The following is a 25320-nucleotide window of genomic DNA, read 5'->3' on the forward strand; positions in this document are numbered from 1 at the left end:
GTTTCATTTTTAATGGGACAATCAAAAAAGAAAAACGTTTCGTTTTTAATGGGACAGATGGAGTATTATAATTCAATATGGAGTATCAAATTAGGCTTGGTGGGTCATCCCTAATTTTCAGGAATGAGTTTTTTTTTTGTAATGTCATCTGTTTTTATAACATTACCAAATGCAACTATTGAAAGATTGACAAGAAAATACTACTGGAGACCATGCTCGAGATGATGAAAAGATGATCACACAAGCTGATGTTCGCGTGAGGATATGCTTGGACTAAATATGGATACGTATTGTCGAACATTCCGAGAAGGCTCTAGCTCGAGGGAAAGACCGCAAGCGCTCGTGGTGTGATCTGGTGAAAGGAAATGGACAAAGTACGATTTGATTCCATTGTGGTTACCAAATTTGTTAGAATTATTAAAAGAACTAACATAACAAATCCGGTGTACAAAGTATTCAATAAATCGACTACATTTGAAAATATATCTATTAGCTTTCTTCTCCTTCATGGCTTTTACCATATCATAATAAAAGAAACATCGCACACAACAATTTCACATACAAATTGTTCATAAACAACAGAAACAAAGATGGCACGAAGCAATAGAAGCTATCACTCTTGAAGGAGCTTCAAGATCAATTATATCATGAAATTGCCTCTTCTTTGTTACACAAAAACAACCGATCACTGACAACTCAGTTTAATACAAACAGGAATAGGAAAAAACTGCAGACTGCAAAGTGCAAACTGTCAAAATTGTTTGCTTAGTAGTGAAAGTCACGATTAACTAAGGGGTTTTACAACTTTTCTAATCAACTTTCACATAAATTGACATCTCATATCAATACAGAAACATGCGTGCCAACACGAAGATAAAGTTGGCTGTTTGATACCCATTATCCCTAGTTCTCTTCACTTCTAAAACTTATACACCATTAAAGGACGAAACTCTGAACTCCGCCCTCAATGAATTGCCCATGGCATTTGGAAATTCCATAGATTTCTGAGTTTACTCCCATCTCTAAGCAGACTGACAACGGACATCAACTAACTGTTGCTCCCATTTCGTATAGCATGTCATATAACCTTGTGTGCCTTCCCATAGTATCTGTTAATGAAGGGAGCCTGCAGAGGAAGAAAACCAAGAAGATGGTCAGTTCATAGCTCATACAACAGAAGCAACTTGATTATGTAATCGAAAAATTAAAACAGAGGATGCATTCCTCATCAGGGAAAACCTTCAGACAGAGAAACTTATTTATGATACAATTTCCGTTTGAGGTTGTTCCAATAATTACACTCGCAGAAAAAGTTAGGCTAGACCAGAATGCAATTCCACCCATAATTACAGCCTTTGTCCAAAGTTTTTTACTAACAATACTTCGTACAAAGATCATTTAGTTGCTATCCATAACCATCAAGAGTCAAGAAAGAGTATACATCTAGAGAGTATGCAATAGTAGTTATGCCAAAGTATCTGAGGTGTTCCAACAAGAGTTCAGTTGCGATGATAAACAATTAACTGGTCATTTCTCAAATATTAAAGCAAGGCAATTTTGCAAGGCAATTTTGCAGAGCAAACTTCAAATAAGGCTTATGTAAAGACATTATGAACGATGATACTCACCTTCACACCAGATACATCCGGAGTGTCAGGTGAAGGTACTGGATAAAATTTGTAGAATTTCATATCCTTATATGCATCCCTTGTTTCTTGGCTCAATTCTTCCCGTGCCTTTTTACGGGCTTCCCTTGCCTACACAAAGAATGCAGTAAACATGTATGAGAGTCTGAGATACATAAATAACAAGAAACTTATTATACTGGACTTGTTTAGAAAGTACCTCACGGTTAGCTTTTTTAGCTTCACGAACTTTCTCCTTCACATAGTTCTGAGGTAGAAACAGTGGTTAGGTAGAGACTATAAGATAGGAAAACGAATACTGAAAGATTGGAGATATAAGAAATATGCACAATCATCAGTAATAATCCACCTTAAAGGGCTCCTTTTGATCTGCAGGCAACTCCTCCGCCGCAATCAGATTATCAGTGAACTCCTGATAATTTGTTATAGAACTTCATTAACAGTATTTCATACATGATCTACTTGAAGAAGCTATGTATGCAAGTTAAAAAAATAATTGAATCAGTTATGTAACATGAAACATAACTGATTAACGTGATATGCAAGAGTACCTCTAGCTCATCAAGTTCCCAATCATACTCGCAGAAAACCTTGAGGTGGAGGAGAAGTTAAGTTAGGTTTGCATTCAATTAATCTATCATTTTTTCTAAATTCAGTACAAACAGCCTATACACTTTGACACAAAATCAAGATCGGCTTATTTTTAATGAGTTTGATAAAATAGCAGTTACAGACATACCGGCTTTGGATCAATAGGAAATAAAAGGTCAACCACTGTGCTTTGCTCTAGTTCATCTTCCTTAAGGGGATCGTAGAAATCTGTGAAAAAGGTGAGGGGATATGTAAGGAAATAATTCACAATTGTCTATACAATGGTAAGGAAGTCAGTGCTCACAAAATATGCTAAAGTAATGCACATAAGTGGCTCAACTGTGCTTCGTAAACTCAGTCTTTACAAAGAATCTAATGTTCTTGAAGACCTCATAACAATAAATCATCACAATTATTCATGCAATAGGACCCCATAAGGTACACCATTAAGCAAGAAAGGACTATATAAGCTATGTAGAGAAACTCTTATATAGATAATTAGATAAATATAATCAAATATCAGATCGACGCAAGAAAAGTGCTAGAAGTTTTGGTATTCATGCACAATGTTTATGACAAAATAACTTTAGCAGCACATCGTACTAGCAGGAAAGAAAAATATTGATTGCAAATTGGAGACCAAAAAGGATAAATCATTATTACAATTTTTATCTTCTCATCTAAACGTGTTGCAGTTATGGAAACCAGGGTTAAACTGTCAACAAACCTATGACCAATAGTAACCAGTACTTAATAATTAGTAGTAACCAAAAGTGAACATTATTGCACTCAGTTACGACTGGAGAATTTTAAAAATCAGCTAACCAGCAGGAAGTTAAACCACCAGTTTTACAGCTTGAACTTTCGTATTTTTGAAAAGTTTAGGTTTTACAAGTCTTAAGTATATAATGATAACTTATGTTTTGAAAGATTGTGACATATAAGATGAACTATACCTATCAAATTTCAATGTTATACATTAATTTTTCCAAATACCAACTTTTTTCACTCATTTTGAGCTCAAAATCAGCAAATACATGAATAGCATAATCTCTGTATGAAACAAAAATCCTATAAGAAAATATTAAAATATATACTGTGAAAGTAAACAAGTGAACCGCCAGAAAAAGAATTTCAATACTGTTAAGATGGCCAGTTATTATTAGCCCCTCATGGATTTCGTAACTGTCAAATAATAATTGCTGAACATACATATTACTAACATATTATCTACTGAATATTATCTACAAAATTAAAATTCACATACATAACCAGAATCCCATTCCATACTTCTAAATCATCACAGACATGAAGAGAAAAGGAACCAGAGGCACTCAACAAATTCACATTATTATAATCATGATGATAACTCTATGCTCTGATAGGCGGTAACAAGGATTTCAGATCAAGCGGTTCACAGAAAGGCTTGAAAAATGCAAATATTTCACAAGAAGAACTTTTGTACTTCTGAAAGTCAATCATATAAAGCATTCCTTAAGACCCAAAAATTGCAAGAATTAGTGTACAATAATGAATGAAGCAATAGAAATCCTTTAGAAAATAAAATATTATCATATTAACTCACAAGGTAAGCAGTACTCAAACTTCTTTACACGCTCAATCTTCAGATGTCTTAAACCAGCCCTGCAAGAAGCAACTCTCAGACATTAGAGTTATACGATCGATGAGGGTACTGTCCTCTCCAACCTTGCTTTCTCATTAATTACGCAATAATAAATCGCTTAACCGATTTGTATATGAAATTTCCTTACACTGAAAGGAAAACAAAACAAGAGCAAAGCCAAATACTTCTTGGTGGTATTAATCATTTCAACATAAGGAATATAAATTAATTAACAAGAAAAGTTCGCAAGTTTTCCTAACCCTTACCATTTCCATCATAAAATTTTGACACTTATTTCAACTTACAAGTGTCCAAAAAGTATTCAAAACATAAAAGTGACTATTGATGAAACACTTGGTGCTTTAAAGAGAAAATACAGCAGTTGAGCCAATTTTGCTGTTACAGTATCCATGTTCCTTAATAGAAGTTAAATGATTATAAACTATACTGTAAAAAATATTGCACTAGTCAGCACCAGTAAACATGATGGATGGTGAAGGTAAGTAAAAATCTGATATTCAAACCGAATACGCCAAATGATGTCAGTATAAGAAAATGAAAGTGGATTATGTAGCAAAAGAGGCAGGCAGCAAAAGATGATAATCTTAAACTGCCAAGTCATAATTAAAAAACTTATGTTGATACAAACGCAAAACAAACAACATAACCAGATGCACAAATCCTTCACCATAAAAAATTACAGATATTCATGAAATCCAAAAAAATAGCAGGCGAAAGTAGGCGCACATTACCTCCTTTGGTTACAGCTCAAGATGAAAATCTGAGAGTTTTTAAGTTTTTCAACTTGAGATTCCCTATGAGTAAATGCAATGGAAAAGTTGTCAACAATTTGGCAGAGAGAAGCAGCAGGAGAAAAACCAAAGAAAAAATTGATACCTTTTCTCAAGAGGTATATAAGGGACCCAATCCATTTTCATCTGCTTCATGGGCACTATTTCTTCAGTCTCCCTCTGGACTGATTTGATACCAATTTTGTCAGATGGGGGAAAAGGTGATACCACCTGTTCATTCAAAAAAATATCCATGAATCAGTAAAAATTCACAGTAATTAGCGAGCAGATAACAGGGGGCTCAAGAAGACAATACATAACAATCATATTTATATTTATGTCATTGCATACCATCCATTTAAGATTTGTGAATGCATCACATATCCTAACATCCACCATGAATGAAGGGAGATGGCACAAAGACATATGCAGAAGAACCATTCACTAGTTGCATTTTTAAGATCATTCACATAAAAATATAAATAATTTCACAAATTTAGATTCAAGGAATTTTATGATAACTAGACATGATGCTACTGCTACAGTTAAGATATAATTAGAGGAGTGAACAAAGATATTTGGGAGGGAATGCACAAGTAGTAGTGAACTGGAATTGATATCTAAGGATGCATTATTGCAAAGAAGTGTGCAAGAGCAGAAATAATCTAGCATTACATAGTTTGTGTCGGAAGTAGATCATTTCCAAGAATATAATTGATTCACTAACATCCAACTTAAATGGTTGTGAATCAGTAAAACAATACAAGCAACTGAGCAAAATGCAAAACACATAAAATTAAAATGTCAAGAGAAAAGTATCGGGCCTTACAGCAACCACAACAGGTATCATTATAACTTTGGATTGATCTTTGAAAGGAACCAATTGAGCTGCAAAGATAAATAGTAGCATTAAGAAATAGTAGCAAGAGAAATTTATGATCCCAAAATACTAAGAACCCATAGAAAAAATTAACTAGTATCATCATGGTAAACCTCCATATTTTCAGGATTGACTAGATTTATTTGTAAGATTAGTTTTAGTCACCAAAAAATCGGAAGATCTATATTCTTAGGGCTACTTACGCTCTGTACAGCCGAAGAGGTAGACCTTCTTATCATGTAACTCTCCACCTTCTTCAAGAGCTTCCTGCCACATCAATAGAATTAAAGTCAAACTTATTCCATAACTTGCTCAGCTCTGGTTATAACATTTGCACTCAATGCTTTTAACTTTTTTCACGAGAGAGAGAGAGAGAGAGAGATCTTATAAGGACCAAATCAGTAAAAACCTTCACATGTTATCAAATGAGAATGTAAGAGTTATTGGCTACTCACTTCCAAATTAGTGAAGTTCCACTTGTACTCATACACCATGTCCAACTGATCCCACTGTCAATTAAAATTACATATAACAAAAGAAATCAAATCGACTATAATCAGAAATCAGAAAGAGGAACAATAGCTAACTAGCTGGAAATCATAATCTTACCTCTGTGCCTACCGGAAAAACCTGCTGCCAGAGATCCTCCTGCACAACACAGTAGCACATACAATCAGCAACCAATGCAAAGCCATGTACATTTATCTACCGCTTATTTACACAAATTACAGATTAGTATAAGAACTTCAGAAGCTAGGTCACATTAAAATAAGCAACATCATACACATTATACATCCTGACAGAGAAGTAGATAAACGATCTGTTGCTAGAAGCACATTTGAAATCCAAATTCCAACGTTTAACACAACATACACAAGTAAAATTACCTAGAATAAATTCGGAATCCTAAGCAGAAACTGTAAACGTACCAAATTGCGCTTCTCAGCGAAATACTCAGTCTCTGTTTCCGGCTTAACAACCTTAGCTCGCTTCCGGCCGGCCTTTCCAGCTGCGCCTCTGCTCGGATCCAGCTCAGCATTGCGGCTGGGGCCCTCCGAGTTGGTTTCTTCAGCTGGCGATTGGCTCGCCTCGTTTTTCTGATCCTCTTCAGGCTTCGCCTTAGCCTTGCGCTTGGTTCCCTTCCTCATCGCCTCTGTAGAGAGAGAGAGTGTGAGCGGGAGATGGATGGAGAGCGCTAGGGTTTTCGAAGAGAGGTGCCGAAATTTGAATTTGAGGGATGTGAAATTGGATGGCGGAAAATGGTGGAATGAATGAAAATGCGTACAGCATTTATATGAGCGGTTTCAGCTTACCATTTACGCGCGTGAGAATTACGCGACTACTGTAGGATTCAATTTTTTCAAATTTAATATTTTTGGTATAAATGTTAATTAGGACTTATTATTGTGATTTTCGAATTTATTTTACAACGTATGGTAGTATTAAAATGGTCAAATTGTTATTGCGTTCAGATACTAAAGATTATGCGATAGTTCATCCGCTTCATTAGATCTCATTCTTTTTCAAAAGATAAATAGAGTATTATAGTAATAACATGAAATTATAAATAAGGCAACAAAATAACCCGTTTGACTATTTCAAATTATCAACACATCGATGTAAAAAAATTGCGAGGTGAAATAATCAACTTGAAAAATGTATGAATTTAAAATATATATAAAACAATTTTTTAGATATTATAGCTATGATGTAACTTGCTAGTACGTAACATACATTGTTAAAAACAAATCATTCAATATTATATTTCATATTTAATTGTAGTTCCTCGATGAAATTAGAAATTAGATTGTGAGTGCAGATTTTATTACATGGTAATAATCTAGAATAAATAATGAGAAAAAAATGAAAGAAGATTTTGGAGATTTAGATTTGTCTAATTAATGGTTCCAATATCTGAGTTGGATAAAAATCAGGATGCAATTGAAATATGCACTACTTTGTTATTTTCTGCCTTTCCATGATTATTAAAAATAACGGTGACGGATTTAGGGGGCTTTAATTGTGTCTTTTACAATCGAGTCGGAAGTTTTTTTTACTACTATTTTATTACCTCTGTCCCCGAAAATTTGATACACTTCACTTTTACCATTTTTAGTAGTGGACTCCATATTCCACTAACTCATTCCTACTCACATTTTATTATAAAACTAATACTTTAAAAGTAGGACTCATAAGTCACATCCCACCAACTTTTTCAACTCACTTTCCATTACATTTCTTAAAACTCGTGTTGGATCAAAGTGTAATAAATTTTGGGGGATGGAGGTAGTATTAAATAAATTGTACTCCACAGATTACTAAATTGATAATGCATGTACTGTCGTAGATGTATCTATCAATAAATTTGGGGTGATTCAAAGGCACTTAATTTTGGCATTCGGAGATTTACCAGCAGAATTTCGCCCTTTATTTGTAACTAGTGTTAACACATGTGCTATGCACAGGACAAAAGATTTTTAAATAATGAAGATACATTAACTTAAAATAAAGAATATAGAGTATATAAGTATCAAAATATATCTAGAAATAAGAACTAATTAAAATAAGTATTTGTAATATTATAAATAATTAAAAATATTATAAACAACAACATAAAGATATTTGTACTCCTCTCAACCCACTCTCAATAAAATATTTCATATTTTAGCAGATTATTGTATAGTACTATTTTAATATTTAATATAAGTGTAGTATTATAAAATAAAAGACATAACAAAAGAGGAGATGTGTGGATGAAATAGAATAAGAAATACAAATAAATGAAAATCACAATTAACAAATGCATTTTCATCAAAATTAAATTCAATATTACTGATGCACTTTTTATTAGCACTAAATAAACCTGCAAGTATACAGAGTATATATAGTATAGCTAAAGGTTAGTACCGTATATCGAACACGGGGAAGACTAACACAAAGTGTCTATCCTCTACTGAGACTCAATTACTATTTGGAAAAACATTTTGGTTTTGAAAACTTTTGAAAAACGGAAAACAATAGAAAACATAGATCAACTAAGAACAGATAAATCAAGAGAAAGACAATAGAGATAAGGGAATCCCAGGGATGTGTGTTCACAGTTATGGTTATACAAAATTCCAACTACAATACCCTAGCACAGTTATTACTTTGATAGAACAAGTCACCTAGGTTATGCTCATGCGAAACAAACGTTGATTACAAGATTAGGGTTGTCAATCCTAACACGTAACTCCAAAAAGCTCCTAAGACCCTTAAAAAGTCCTCACTCTCAATTAACAGTGTCGTTTTAAAGGAAGCTAACTGTAGTGTCTACTAAGTGGATCTAACTCGCTAGAACTCTCTCTACATGATTATGAAGCAAGTTATATTAAATCATACACGATTGTGTCACTCAATCATGCAGCATCAAAATTACTTAGGGAAGAAACAAAGTAAAAACAAAACGGATATTAAATAGAAAACTTGTATAACCAAAGTCGTTACTAACACATCCCTAGAATCCTATGAGTTTAGTTACACATAATTGAATAAGCTAAAAACATAGATTGAAGGGAAGTCAATTTGAATATAAAACTAAAGCAAATAAAACCCGTGGGTTGAATCCTTGTCGTTCTTGATGTTCTTGAAATCCTTCTCCAACTCCTTGCACCAATGAAGTACTCTAGGTCTTGATCTCTATGACGACTCCAGATTCCCAAACTTGGCGTTTTGGCTCCCTTTTTCGGCTCAATTATGCACATTTCTCACAAAACACGTCAAAATACCAAAATAGACAAAATATCCAAATAATGGACGTGTAGAGTGACTTTGATATCAAAAACGGACCAAATAATGACCTTAAAATAGTGCAAAATCCGAGCGTATCAACTCCCCCAAACTTACATTTTTGTTTGTCCTCAAACAAAACAATAAAGACACAAGAATAGACGCACGGAATGCATAAATAATTGCCTCAAAAGATGAAAGAATAGATTAAGCATGTATTAATGCAATCAAATCAAGCAAGGCTTATTAGTGCACTTTCATTACTAACTCGTGGAACACCTTGAATTCAAGCCCTCGCATGTGGCAAACTTCCAAAGATGGGAAGTGTTCTCTCACTCTCAAAGTGTATAAGGATAATGTGTACATAAGCACTCAAATCATGCATCATGCAAAGTTTACCATAGGTTTGCTCAAAGTCTACTCCCTCCTCTACTAAATGTGATTAAGCTTCAAAAGTCCGAAAGGTCTTTATCTTTGGTTGTAATGTAGGCTCTTTGGTAGGTGAGGAATATTTGGCTAAAAAGTGACTAAAAATAAAATATCCCAAGTAGAGTAAATGTAACTCCACTTTTCTAAACCCAAGACACTTTTAACACTTTATTTATTTCTCCTTCAACTCACTTTCCAATCCTTTGATTTTCTTTTCTTTTCACAACCTTTCACACATTTTTTTTCTTTTTCCTTCTTACACATCATTTTTTTTTTCTAAGATCAAGCACATATTTAGAATTTTTCTCAATTTCACAACTTGTACTTTCTTTATACTAGTATCACACCTGTGCGATGCACAGATTAACAAATTTTCAAACATTAATTTTAAATTTTAGTTAATTAAATGAAATTAAAAACAATATCGTTATATAAAAATTGTAAATAAATAACTATGAATTATACAACTAAAATATACCATAAACTCAAAGTTATTCATAACAAATTATCAAAATTTGGAGAGCTCTGATCCATCATCCATAATTGGGGACATTTAAAACACCATTTGATTAAACTCTAAGAATAAAAAATGAATCCACTTACATCACTTTTGATAAAATTTCAATTATAATAGTTACAACATTAATTTAATGCTCAAAGAAATGTAATAGAATAAATAAAAATACCATATTAGAATCAATCGAAACATACAACGATTATAAACCTAAATCAATATATTAACATAGTACAACATAAATAAACCAAACACTCAAACCATTCATTCTCACTCCAAATAAACCCTATAGAAGAATCTAGTATCTCTATCAGAATCATAAAAAAAATTGGCCAATGGTGAATGAGAAATATAAACACAAAACTTCAGCACAAACACAACTCATCTTCCTTCCGATTTCTACTTATCACCATTATACATAATCAATTTTAGCCGGAAAACATCAAACAGATTCTCTACCACGGACAATATAACCTCCAACGTCATACATCAGAATTTTATCAAAAGTGACGACATTCTCTCTCCTTATAGATTCTGCATCCATGTATTCACAATACTTGCGGCATTTCTATTGTAATATCACATATTTATAGCAAAAAATGTAAAGATAGATTGACTTAAATTTATACAAAATTATTATTAGTACAATTCTCTACATTATATACTATCTAATTTAACAGGAACAATTATTGCTCCGTTCCGTTTCTTCATTGGCCAATTTAAACGGCTTTTTGCATTTAAGTTTGTTGGGATTATAGCCCTAAATTTTGGCACCACACGTTTTATAATCATGGTGCCATTGATTCCATGGTTGAATCACATGCTTAGTATTAACCCTAAACCCTAAATATTTTCAAACTATATTCATGCACATTTATAATCATTGACTGTTACTTTGCATTTTATACATGCAAAAATTTATAATGATTGACCGTCCCTTTAAACTAACGTATTCACAAATTATGTTATACTCCTATTTCATACGATAAATATTCAAAATCTACCCTAAAACTCTTAAATATTCAATATGATGGCCAAAACTCGCCTTTTATATATGTATAGATGTATGACTTAATTGCTCTAGCACATTATTATGTTAATTTGGGGCTATAAGGTTTATTCTGAAGTATATTCCTGCTTCATATTATCATAATTGGTACTACTATTCTTCCGCAGTAACATTTATCTTAATAATTTTTATTAACTAATAGTAGTATATATATTTCATTATTTGAATATATTTTTATTATTATAATGTGCGCACGTGAAAATAAATGGTGGAGTTAGGCCCTAAGGATGCACTACAAAAAGATGATATTCATTGAGCATTTTGGTGTTCGGTAAAAAGTGAGAGTGCTTAGTAAAGTGAGAGATGACGAGCATCTAGTGTGCTTGGTATTTGCCTCGTCGAATTTTTTTTGAATACTTTCCCAATATAACACTTCGAATTTCCAAGTAATGGAATGTGCTTAGGTCACTGGTTAACGATAGGAAGCATATCCAAGTAAACCCCTCCCCCCAATTAGCCGAGCACCTTTAAGTGCTCATAATTATGAAATACCAAGCACAATCGGGTGCTTAGAAACTTTGGTGCTAAGATGACTAGGTTATTCCGAGCACTGAAGTACTTAGAATTCTGATCTTTTTAAAATTATCTTTTACTATTTTTTTATTTTCTGAAATCGTATATTTCAATTTATTATATTTTTCTAAATTATTTTAAATGGATAAATAAAGTAAATAAAATTTAAGTTAAAATAAATTAAATAAAATTGTTTTTACAATTCGTGGCCATCTGTTTGTACCCACACATCGTGCAGACGTGCACCAATATACTGATAGTAGTAAATCAAAATACATGCACACTAAGTCTAAACACTCTCTTGTAAGAGACAACTTAATTATTTACTGCAAATTTTGAAGTGCCTACTAAAAAAAGGCTCGTATATATCATATGCACACTAAACAGTGTCGTGAAGATCACTATCTTCGCCATCATTATATTAGAGTCTATGCCCGGTCAATGAATCTTGACCAATTATAATTTCAACGAGATATTTAATTTTGTTAAATTAAATAATATAGTGTTGATCTACGTTCGGAGTAGATGACCGTGGTATATTTATTTTCTCAAATCCGATTCCCGGTGAGTGAGAAATAATGATTAAAGTTGTGCAAAATTGCAAACTTAATGAGCTATGAGAGAAGCTTAGGAAATAATTAAGAGAGTTAATTATCCCACATTGGAAGTTACAACCTTATTAAACTATTATTTAATAAGAATGATTATTACATGTAATAATTATAGTGGACTAAGATGGGTTGTAAGAGCCCACACGCGCGCGCCGCGTGCCGCGAGCCCGTGCCCTTGTTCTTGGACTTGGATCTTGGCAATTGGCAATTGGGTGGTCTTTGGGCTGTTCTTTGGGCCTGGTCGTGGGCACAACGTGGCTGACACGTGATAGTCCACGTCGTGAACGAATCTAGAGTGTTCTAGACTCAACCTCTCTAGCTCTGAGCGTGTAACGGCTCGTAACGCCCGAACGTTACAGCTCGTAACCGACGACCGTTACGGTCTGGCATTGATGACAGCCATCAAGGCTGCGTTGACCCCTACTTGGACTTGGATCTTGGCAATTGGCAATTGGGTGGTCTTTGGGCTGTTCTTTGGGCCTGGTCGTGGGCACAACGTGGCTGACACGTGATAGTGCACGTCGTGAACGATTCTAGAAGCTTCTAGACTCAACCTCTCTAGCTTTGAGCGTGTAACGGCTCGTAACGGCCGAACGTTACAGCTCGTAACCGACGACCGTTACGGTCTGGCATTGATGACAGCCATCAAAGCTGCGTTGACCCATACAGTGGACTGAGCCTATAAATAGGCTAGCCATTCTAGCATTCTCTCAGAAAACTAGAATCCACTCTGCATCATACACTCTCTCCTCCTCCCTCTGCATTGTTCTTCTGTCGAAGCTCTGCCCTCTCCTCCATCCAGTTCGCCGGAGCTCTGTTGATAGCGGTGCTGCTTCACCAGAGACGCAGCCGTTTTATCTTTGGGGACGAAACGCCAATCCGAAGAGCACTACCGGGGCGTATCTCGTCTTGCGGAAAGAGGCCTCCTCGACTCGGCTATTTCTTTTCAGTTTATTTGTTTCGAATCTTCTTTGTAATTTCGATTCAATTATCTCTTTGTATTCCTTCTTGTAAGTTCAGAAACCAACACATTATATATTTTTAGGATGCGTTTAAATATAACTAACAAAATAATTTGACTTAATTATATAGTACTTTGGTTGGCATAATTAGGTTCGTAATAAATAATTCAGTATGCATCCTACTCACTCAATCAAATGATTGTCCTATCGCACATAATTAGGTTCGTAATAAATAATTTAGTATACATCCTACTCACTCAATCGAATGATTATTATGTGCTTGCATTATAATTCGAATAAAAATGCAAAAAAAAAAAGTACTGGAATTGAACTAGGTGGAGACGTGTGAACACAAGCCCCATCAAATACAAATTACTCCATAAGTTTATAACATAAGTTCAACCACTTGAGCCAACCGAATAGCAAAGTAGCAACGCATGAAAAGATGCGCTTCCCGTAGTGCATGCACGAAGGGCGCGACGCAATGGAGTTAGAGGCGGCTAAGCATTCTTTGTAGGGTGAAATAAATGGAAATTTTGGTCAGAAATTGAAAAATTAAACCATCAAATAATTACACGGCCACAAATATCTATTACAGTTTATTATTAGAACTACTATTTTTTATTTTAGAGCATTCCACCACGTGCTATATAAACTATCAATAATAACACCAAATAAATATCACTATTTATGCAAACGACAAGTGGGCACAGCCACGAGAGGCTTAGCTCTAGCAGTAACCAAACCAAAGTTCTCAGCCATGTCAACTTCACTCGCCTTCATCCCATCTGGAAGCTCCCATTCAAAGCAATGCACCAACTGCGCCAGCACCAATTTCACCACCGTCAGTCCTAACTGCAACCCGGGGCAGCCCCGCCTACCCGATCCAAACGGTAGCAGCTCAAAATGGCGGCCTCTCAGGTCTATCTCGCTGCCAACAAACCTCTCTGGTGTAAAAGAGTCTGGGTTAGCCCAAACATCCGGATCCCTCCCAATAGCCCACACGTTCACGATAACTCTTGATTTTTTGGGTATGTAGAAGCCCTGGAGCTCACAGTCTTCCATGGATTCGTGAGGAATTAAGAGGGGCGCCACGGGATGGAGGCGCATGGCCTCCTTGACCACGCAGTCCAAGTATTCGAGTTTGTCGAGATGTGATTCCTCAACCATTTGATCCAATCCCACCACTGACTCCACTTCTTCCTGGAGTTTCTTCATTACTGCTGGATGTTTCATCAGTTCTGACATTGCCCACTCCAGTGCTGTTGATGAGGTATCCATCCCCGCTATGATCATATCCTTGCCAAAAAAATATTAAATGTGGATATTTAGTTTCTCGATATAACTCAGACTATAAAAATAACAACTATTTTCATTTTTGAACGACGAAAGGAGGTCCTGTTTAAAGGAAGTGAAGATTATTACGAGGAGAACGGCCTTGACATGGCGGCGGTCGAATTCGAATCCTGCTTGCCCGGATTCCATAATCTCCATCATTGTATCAACAATGTCGGCAGCCGGCTTCTTATGCTTCGTCTTCACATGATCATCGATTATTTCTTCCAAAATCCCATCAAAAATCTTGCTCAACCGCCTCATCTGGCCGTGTAATCCCTGGAGATTAAGCACACCAATATACGGAAAATAGTCAGCCAGATTGAACTTTCCGACAATCTCCATAGACTCTCTGATCACATCTTTGAACCCTTCGTCCTCCATAGTCGAATATTTCTTCCCAAACACCATCAAGAAGTTCATGTCGCCGTTGAGCTCAGCAACCCGGGTGCTGATATCGACCGCTTCCCGCCTCTCAGCAGCCCGTTTGAGAGAAGTAACGAGCAGCCCGACCTCAGCCCGTCTCATGTGCTGGAACTGGCTGATCTTCACGTTGCTCAGCAGCTTCAAGGTGCATAGTTTTCGCATCTGGCGCCAGTACGGGCCGTACGGCCCGAAAGCCAAGTCTCTCCCGTCGTAAAGTAGGCATGCGGCGACCTCGTTGGGAGGCCGGCTGGCGAAGATGAGGTCGTGTGTCTTGAGAATGAGCTCGGCTGCAGCGGGAGACGAGACTACGACGTGTTGGCACGAAGCCGAAGCGCAAGCCCATGATCGGGCCGTGTTTTCGGGCTAGGCGGTACAAATCACGGTGAGGGTTCTTCCCCACCAGGTGGAAATGGCCTATAATGGGAAGGCCTTTCGGGCCGGGAGGCAGTTTCTTCTTGTATCTCGGCCCGAGTTGTTGTTGAAGGAAATAGATAAACACAATCACTGATAACACAAGCCAAATCACGGCCATTTTTCAACTTAATTTGAGTGTTTCAGATGGTTACACATACGATATACTACCTTTAACCTTTAAAATGACAACATTTGAAACGACACAGATTTTAATGCACAATTTATAAAATAAGAGAGGGGAGTGAAAAGGTAGTAGAAGTAATACTGGTGGATTGTATAGTCACATTATTAAACCACAGTAGTATTTATTTATATGCAGGATTAGTTGAAAATATTAAATTGTTAATTCTAATGCTACGTATATGTTAATAAAATGATATGTATAAATAATAATAGAAGTATATATGTTGTTTAAAATTTTTCTAAAAAAAAATTGTAGTATCATTTTAAGGGACAAACGATAAAATATAAATAGTTGCTATCTATAGTATTGTTTATACGGTGTGTATATAGCAAATGTGTAACCACACATGTTCACTGAATTTAGCTAAGAGCATCCGCAGCGGTAGGGAAAACCGCGTCCGTCCGTCCGTGCCAGCGGTAAGGACGAGCTCGTCTGCCGCTGCGAGTCGTCCGTCTGTGCCAGCCAGGGGCGAAGCCAGAAAATTGTACGAGAGGGGGCAAAAATCTAAATATATATAAATAAATATAAAACGATAAAGATAATAAAATTATACTTCATCCGTCCCAGTTAAGTTGAGTCACTTCTTTTCTGCACTATTTTAAGAAAAATTGTGTTAGGTGAATTAAGTAAATGGAGAATAAAGTGGAAAATGAAAAAGGTAGAGATGAAGAGAAAAAGTTAATAGAGAGTAAAGTAGATGTGGAAAAATGTGTTGACTTTTACTAAAAAGAAGTAACTCTATTACTATGGAACGTACCAAAAATGAGTCTATTACTATCGAAGGAGGAAGTATTAATTAAAGTAAATATTTGACTTTTCATTTTTTTTCAAATGGGGCAGCAAAGGTATTTCAAATAAAATATTACAGGGGCAAAGTTATTAATAATACACATATTATAATAATATATTATATATATCTATGAATAAATAAAAAGTAGAGGTGGGGCAATTGCCCCTTGTGTATATAGAGTAGATCCTCCCTCCTCAAACACAAGGCCTCGCAAGTTATGGGTGGCCACTGGCCCTTATCTAAGTGGACTACCAAGATGCTCTCCAGCTCGGTGGACACCCGAACCCGAATTCCGGAGGTTAAGCAACAACTCTACTCCCCGGCTCCTACTTCTATTCCTTAATTCTACTCCTCCTACTCGTGGCACCCGCACCCCGTAGCACTCCGGGTGAGATGATGGCTGGGATGATATTCAAAGCCTACTTGCATAGTCTCCGAAGATCCGGACGTTGGCACAAACCAAACCGGGGATACGTATTGGTGGCACATCACTCGTCTTTACAATGAAACCCGACCGGAGGGAACCATTTATCGCAATGATAGTATGGTGCGCAATTGCATTTTCAGATGCAACGAGACAATCGGTAAGTTCCAGGGATACTTCCAACAGGAAGAGCGGGCGGCGAGGAGCGGCAAGAGCGAGCTCGACAACATCAGGCTCCTAAAGATGAGACCATTACAATTTAGTGACCGGATGCAAATAGATAAACACAACCTGTGATAAAACTAGCCGAATCAAGGCCATTTTTCATCTTACTTTGAACTTTGCTTTCTTTTTTTTCTTTTTTTTTTTCTTTTCTTTTTTTTTCTTCTTATTTTGTTTAGTAGTGACTCTTTGTTTAATTTACGTGTGGAAATAGATTATACAAACAAAAACGTGCGTGGGTAAACAGACTTCAGCTACTCTATATTATTCTCGGTGAATAAATTATTTACTATTTAGATCAATATATTGGAGATATTTGTCCACACACGTAACATATTGTTTATATGTACGCGGCACATTCAATTAATTTAGAGAGAATGAGTGAAGGGGGTTGCATGCAAATTCCAATTTGAAGTACTTGGGACTTGAATGCTAGAATGTTTTAGGATTTAATTTGCTTTACATACAATTACATGTGTTCTAGATTTGTAAGATTACAAGCATGAATTTATGTTTTCTTTGAATTATTTCTCATAGTTCTTGGCAGTTTAGGGACCGGATCTTCCTTGAGCCATTACCCATCAAAAGCAATCTATAGAATTGATCAAATTTCATTCTAGTAAATATTTTTTAATGTGTTTTTATATGAATGTATCCGAATATTTTCGATTTTACGTTTAAACATTCAATTGAGTAGTTACAATATATTTTTAGGGTAAGATAACTTCCACAAAAATGGATGAGGTTTTCTATTCTGTCTCTTTAATTTAAATTTTATGTTATTATTATTATTATTATTATTATTATTATTATTATTATTATTATTATTATTATTATTATTATTATTATTATTATTATTCACATTTAAAAATATTGATCATTTATATACAAGTTGTTCCTTTAATTACAAAAAATCAGTCATTGTTGTCATTTCTCATAGTTATGATCACATGCTAATAATAACACCAAATTTCAATACTTACACAAACGACAACTGGGCACAGCCATGAGAGGCTTAGCTCTAGCAGTAGTTAAACCAAAATTTTCAGTCATGTCCACTTCAATTGCCTTCATTCCATGGGGAAGCTCCCAATCAAAGCAATGCACCAACTGCGCGAGCACCAGTTTCACCACCGTCAGCCCTAACTGCAACCCGGGGCAGCCCCGCCTACCCGCACCAAACGGTAACAGTTCGAAATGGTGGCCTCTCAGGTCTATCTCGCTACCAATGAACCTCTCTGGTAGAAAACAGTCCGGGTCAGCCCAAACATCAGGATCCCTCCCAATAGCCCACACGTTCACGATAACTCTTGCCTTTTTAGGCACGTGGAACCCTCCGACCTCGCTGTCCTCCACAGATTGGTGAGGAATTAGGAGGGGCCCCACGGGATGGAGACGCAGGGCTTCCTTGACCACACAGTCCAAGTATTCCAGTTTGTCGAGATGTGATTCTTCAACCATTTGATCCAATCCCACCACTGACTCCAGTTCCTGCTGGAGTTTCTTCATCACGGCCGGATGTTTCATCAGTTCCGACATGGCCCACTCCAGTGCTGTTGATGAAGTATCCATCCTGCTATGATCATATCCTTGAAAACATAGAAATTCATATTATTTCGATATAATGCATACTTGTATTATTAAAAGAGCGACAATATATATATTATTATTACGAGGAGAATGGCCTTGACATGGCGACGGTCAAAATCAAACCCCGCTTCTCCGGATTCCATAATCTCCATCATTGTATCAACGATGTCTCCATCTATCTGCTTCTTCTTCGTCTTCACGTGCTCATCGATTATTTCTTCCAAAATCCCATCAAAAATCTTGTTCACTCGCTTCATCTTGCCGTGTAATCCCTGAAGATTAAGCACGCCAATATACGGAAAATAGTCAGCCAGATTGAACTTTCCGACAAGCTCCATAGACTCTCTGATCACAACTTTGAACCCTTTCTCCTCCATAGTTGAATATTTCTTCCCTAATATCATCAAGAAATTCATGTCGGCGTTGAGTGAAGTAACCCGAGCGCTTAGATCCACGGCTTCCCGGGTTTCAGCAGCCCGTTTGAGAGAAGTAACGAGAAGCCCGAGCTCGGCCCGTCTCATGAGCTGGAACTAGCCCGAAAGCCAAGTCTCGTTGGTCGTAGAAAATGCACGCGGCGGCCTCGTTGGGAGGCCGGCTGGCGAAGACGAGGTCGTGAGTCTTGAGAACGAGCTCGGCTGCAGCGGGAGACGACATGACGACGGTTGGAACGAAGCCGAAGCGTAAGCCCATGATCGGGCCGTGTTTTCGGGCTAGGCGGTGCAAATCACGGTGAGGGTTCTTCCCCAGCAGGTGGAGATGGCCTAATATGGGAAGGCCTTTCGGGCCGGGAGGTAGCTTCTTCTTGTTTCTCGGCCCGAGAAGTTTTTGGAGGAAATAGATAAACACAATCAATGATAAAATAAGCCAAATCACGGCCATTCTTCAACCAAAGATGATAAGACGAATTGGATGGGGATGGAGTCAAGTGGCGTAAAAGTCATTCTACAATTAATGGTTGCAACTATTGGCAGCACAAGAATTTTGACATTGGAGATTAATAATACAGAGTACTTTTCGGTGTTTTGTCACTGGAAGCAGTTTGATATTGGCAATAGAGAAAATGGGTTTAAGCTGTTGTCAAATGGATTAATTGGAGGGAAAATAATAGAATAAAGTAAATATAGTGTTTCTTTTCTCTAAAAAAAATAACTCAACTGTAATGGAATAAACCAAAAAAAATACTCCTTTGTCCCACATAATTTGGGACACTTTGATCCGGCACGGGTTTTAAGAAATCTAGTGGAAAGTGAATTAAAAAAGTTGATGGGATGTAAGTTCTACTTTTAAAGTATTAGTTTTATAATAAAATGTGATTAGGAATGAGTAAGTGAAATATGAAGTCCACTACCAAAAATCGTAAAAGTGAAGTGTGCCAAATTATATGGGACAACCCAAAATGGAATATCGGATCAAATTATATGGGACGGAGGGAGTAATAAATAATTCACATGAATGGTGTGTAAAATATGAATGTAAGTTATTATCATAAATCAACATGTCATTAGTGGGTTAAGTATTTACACTAAATCCATAAATGTAATTGTGTAAAAAAGAAATAATGAGCGAATACAATGACTTATATACCCTTTAAATCTTTAAGAGTAGATTAGTCAATAAAGGAACTTTAAATGGAGTATGATTTTATCATGTTTAGGTCAAACATAATTTTTCCCATTTCAACGAAAAAAAATAGTGCAAATCCAATTTTTCAGAGATCAATTTTGAATTTCACTTAAAAAATAAAATTCAAGTACTTTTGTGAACACGGGGACGGCGTTGGCCTTATTCCTTTTAAACCAAGTTCCAAAACAAATCATTTTATTCTTTCCTTGCCCGAATCTCAAATTTTATAATCTAAAATCTCCTAAAAATGCAATGACATTTCAACACTGCAAAATTCTAATTTTCTTCCAATTTTTTAAAACTCTAATTTGTGTAGTAGTGTGGCCACATAAATTATTTTAGTGTAACTTTCCACAAACTTGTAACAATTTGAGGTTTTTAAAAGTTTAGTGTGCATGTGGCTTTGTGTTGGAAACGAATTAAAATTTAGAACCGTGTCTGCAACTTTAAATAGCATAACGTATTTATTTATTTATTTTTCTTATTTTACATCAAATCAAAGATATTTTTAGAAACAAAATTAAGATGACAGAGAGAGAATTTAATGACACATTGTCAACATAGGAGGGACAATATTGAGGGGCTCACCTAAGAACCTCATAGATAGGAGGGACAATATTGAGGGGCTCACCTAAGAACCTCATTTGAAACCCTTCCCGCACAAAATGTTCACAAAAAAAAGGTGGTGTGTGAGTTGGCCAAATAATGCCTGAGCCAAAAGTCTCGGATTCGAATCTTCCGTGACGCGGCCTTTAAATTTATGTTCATTTAACCATAAAAAAAAGGTGTTCAAGCCAAAAATGGCCTTAGAGTACTCCAATAATTAACAAATATCCATAAGGCTGACCAAAGACTTAATTTTGAAAGGGACAACACATTTTTGTGTTTGCGTTATTATAAAAAAAAAAATTAATTCAAAGAAAAACTATAAAAATTAGAATTGAACTAGATAGAGGCTAGATGTGTAAACACAAACCCCACCCGACACAATTATGACGCAAGTTCGACAGCAAAAGCCAATCTCAAGGTAATAGAAACTTACGAGAAGACTCACTTCTCGTCGTTCATGCACGAAGGGCGGGACACGTTAAAGGCGGCGTCTCGGTATGACAACTAGTTAGCGTTGGAGGGAAGCATATGCTACTTCTTTATGAAATGAAATGAACGACAAGATGATGACCAATGTTTGTAAGAAATTGGAAAATAAAACCATCAAAATAATCATATTTATAAAGGGAAATTGGTATCTAAAATCATGAACTTTACCTAAAATTTGGTATTTCCCATAAACTTTGAAATTGGTATATAATATCACAAACTTTGTATTTTGTTTGGTATTTCCCAAACTTACTCAAATAAGATATTTTCATCAAAATCTTATTTAACGTAGGCAACCGTGATATATTTTATAATATTTTGAACCACTTTTTAAGTTCATAACATGTAGGATAAAAAGTTACGTTGAAAATCACGTTGATTTAATTGTGTGAAGTATGATGAAAAAGCCTCGTAAGTTAGTCAAATATAGTAATAGACATGCCGTGGGAAATACCAAACAAAATGCAAAGTTTGTGATATTATATACCAATTTCAAAGTTCATGGGAAATACCAAATTTTAGGCAAATTCATGGTTTCAGAGACCAATTTCTCATTTATAAATTTCTAGTTAGTGTTTTATTTTATCCCACGTGCCATATATAAGTAGCAATAATAACACCAAACTAATTCAATATTTATGCAAACGACAAGAGGGCACAGCCACAAGAGGTATAGCTCTAGAAGTAACGACACCAAAATTCTCAGTCATGTCCACTTCACTTGCTTTCATCCCATCTAGAAGCTCCCAATCAAAGCAATGCACCAACTACGCAAGCACCAATTTCACCACCGTCAGCCCTAATTGCATCCCGGGGCAGCCCCGCCTACCCGCACCAAATGGTAGCAGTTCAAAATGGTGGCCTCTCAGGTCTATCTCGCTACCAATGAACCTCTCTGGTGCAAAAGAGTCAGGGTCAGCCCAAACGTCGGGATCCCTCCCGATAGCCCACACGTTCACGATGACTCTTGCCTTTTTAGGCACGTGGAACCCTCCAACCTCACAATCCTCCATGGATTCGTGAGGAATTAGGAGGGGGCCCACGGGATGGAGACGCATGGCTTCCTTAACCACGCAGTCCAAGTATTTGAGTTTTTCGAGATGTGATTCTTCAACCATTTGATCCAATCCCACCACTGATTCCAGTTCTTCCTGGAGTTTCTTCATTACTGCTGGATGTTTCATCAGTTCCGACATTGCCCAGTCAAGTGTCGTTGATGAGGTATCCATCCCTCCTACGATCATATCCTTGTAAAAAAAAGAAATTAAATTCAATTTCTCAATATAATAGAATTAGACCAAACTTCATAATTTTTAGAAAACGGTAACATTATTACGTAAAGAACCGCCTTGACATGGCGACGGTCGAAGTCGAATCCTGCTTGTCCGGATTCCATAATCTCCATCATTGTATCAACAATGTCCGCAGTCTGCTCGTCGTGCCTCTTCATCTTCACGTGATCATCGATTATTTCTTCCAAAACCCCATCAAAAATGTTGCTCAGTCTCTTCATCTTGCCATGTAATCCCTGAAGATTAAGCATGCCAATGTATGGAAAATAGTCAGCTAGATTGAATTTTCCAAAAATCTCCATTGTTTCCCTAATCACATCTTTGAACCCTATCTCCTCCATGGTTGAATATTTCTTCCCAAATATCATCAAGAAATTCATGTCGCCGCTGAGAGCAGAAACCCGGGCGCTGAGATCCACGGCTTCCCGCCTCTCAGCAGCACGTACGAGGGAAGCAACGAGCAGCCCGAGCTCGGCCCGCCTCATGGGCTGGAACTGGCTGATCTTCTGATTGCTCAGCAGCTTCAAGGTGCAGAGTTTCCGCATGTCGCGCCAGAACGGGCCGTACGGCCCGAAAGCGATGTCTCTCTGCTCGTAGGCTATGTATACGCCGGCCTCGATGGGAGGCCTGCTAGCAAAGATGAGGTCGTGAGTCTTGAGGACGAGCTCGGCTGCAGCGGGAGACGACACGACGACGGTTGGAACGAAGCCGAAGCGTAAGCCCATGATCGGGCCGTGTTTTCGGGCCAGGTGGTGCAAATCATGGTGAGGATTCTTCCCCATGAGGTGGAGATGGCCTAATATTGGAAGGCCTTTCGGGCCGGGAGGCAGCCTCTTCTTGTTTTTCGGCCCGAATTGGTGCCGGAGGAAATAGACGAACACAATCAGTGATAAAACAAGCCAAATCCAGGCCATATTTCAACTTGATTTGAACTTTGCTTCCCTCTTTTTTCTTTCTTTGGGAAACAATGTGGTTATGTAGTGCTCTTTATTTTGCTTGTAGCATGTATTGAAATGAACATGCATGGGAATTAAAGTAGTACTATTACTCCTACCGTCCAATTATAAGTCATATATTATTGGAATTAAATAATGTACTCCTACCTTCCATGGAAATTTATCACGTATTTTCATTTTTGTTTGTTCTCACAAAATTTGTTATATTTTATTTTTTTTACCATTTTTGGTAGTGGATCTCACATTCTATTAACTCATTTTAATTCACATTTTATTACTTCCTCCGTCCCACGTTATTTGAGTCATTTCTTTTTCGCACTCGTTTTGTAAAAATAATAATAAATACTAGTTAAAGTGGAGATAAAGTCGTCCCACGTTACTTGAGTCACTTCTTTTTCGCACTCGTTTTGTAAAAATAATAATAAATACTAGTTAAAGTGGAGATAAAGTAATTAAGAGAAGTGACTCAAGTAACGTGGGACGGAGGCGAATATAAAATTAATATTTAAAAGTAGGACCTACATTTCACTAACCTTTTCAATTCACTTTCCATTACATTTTAAAATCTGTGTCCAGTCAAAATGTGACACAATTTAAGGGACATGTAGAGTATTATTCTTACCGTCCAATTATCTGTCGAAGCTATCTCCATTTCATCCCCGCCCTTATCATATTTCATCATACCAAGAAGGGCCTTAGTAAATGTGAGATTCATATTACTTACTCAATATAGAAAAAAAATAAATGAAACTTTAAAACATAGACATGTCGAAACGACGAACTGAGACAATATTTTAAGGATGGAGATAATACTATGTCGATAATATTTCGGATGGTTATGCATGTGATATAGTGATTATATGGTGTGCCAACGTTAAATGTGTGGTTACACATGTTCATTGAATTTAGTTAAAGATGTGACAATTGTTAGAAATAACGGGATAAAATTCCCAAGCCGTTACAGGCGGTACTCTAACTATTACAATCGAAGGAAGATAATAACAATAAATGGAATGAAAATTACAACGGAAATAATAAAACAAACCGCACTATAAGTCGAGTCGAGGGTCTCAACCCCGCCTATTTATAGGATATGAGAGACCACTCCAAAAGTCTCGGCATTAAGGATCCTCATAAACCACTTGGGGGTTACCTTAACTTGAAAAGCCAAAAGACTTTAGAAAATGAAAGGTTTGAAAACCTTCCAAATTCTCACATTTCCAACAAACCCCCACATTGGTTAGAGCACCGTCGCCTTCAACCAACACAAGACGTGTATGCGTGCATGCAGACTTTTCGCTCAATCCCCGGGAAACAATATTGCATTTGGAATAGTAGCTTGGGGCTTTGAACTTTCCATAGTCAACACTATCGGGCATACCGGCGGCCTGGTGGACGTGATGCCTTGAACCATTCCTCCTTGGTGTATACCGAGACAATAATATTGACAATACTATTTACAAACTCATCGTTCTCACGTTTGTGTCCTTTCGCCATGGAACACCACTTTGGATTCATAAGTGATTCACACGTTGAAGGGCCCCCTTTAAATTTTAAAATGACTTTTC

The 25320-nt window shown here is 36.7% G+C and overlaps 1 protein-coding gene and 3 pseudogenes across 1 annotated transcript; all 4 read right to left on the minus strand.

Moving 5' to 3' along the window:
* Positions 1-591: 591 nt before the first annotated feature.
* LOC125209035 (protein HEAT INTOLERANT 4-like) lies at positions 592-6784 on the minus strand. Its single transcript, XM_048108619.1, has 14 exons — positions 6462-6784; positions 6142-6180; positions 5988-6041; positions 5736-5799; positions 5482-5540; positions 4759-4883; positions 4614-4676; positions 3823-3881; positions 2386-2465; positions 2198-2236; positions 1996-2058; positions 1846-1893; positions 1629-1757; positions 592-1126 (listed from the first exon to the last, which is right to left on the minus strand). Exons 1-14 carry the CDS (start codon positions 6678-6680, stop codon positions 1079-1081), a joined length of 1089 nt encoding a protein of 362 aa, XP_047964576.1. The 5' UTR covers positions 6681-6784; the 3' UTR covers positions 592-1078.
* Positions 6785-13945: 7161 nt separating this feature from the next.
* On the minus strand, positions 13946-15701 carry LOC125212268 (annotated as a pseudogene).
* A 2396-nt stretch (positions 15702-18097) lies between these two features.
* On the minus strand, positions 18098-19664 carry LOC125212603 (annotated as a pseudogene).
* Positions 19665-22133: 2469 nt separating this feature from the next.
* Positions 22134-23710, minus strand: LOC125209186 (annotated as a pseudogene).
* Positions 23711-25320: the final 1610 nt, after the last annotated feature.

Source organism: Salvia hispanica, chromosome 3, assembly GCF_023119035.1.
Source record: "Salvia hispanica cultivar TCC Black 2014 chromosome 3, UniMelb_Shisp_WGS_1.0, whole genome shotgun sequence".
Taxonomy (NCBI): Eukaryota; Viridiplantae; Streptophyta; class Magnoliopsida; order Lamiales; family Lamiaceae; genus Salvia; species Salvia hispanica.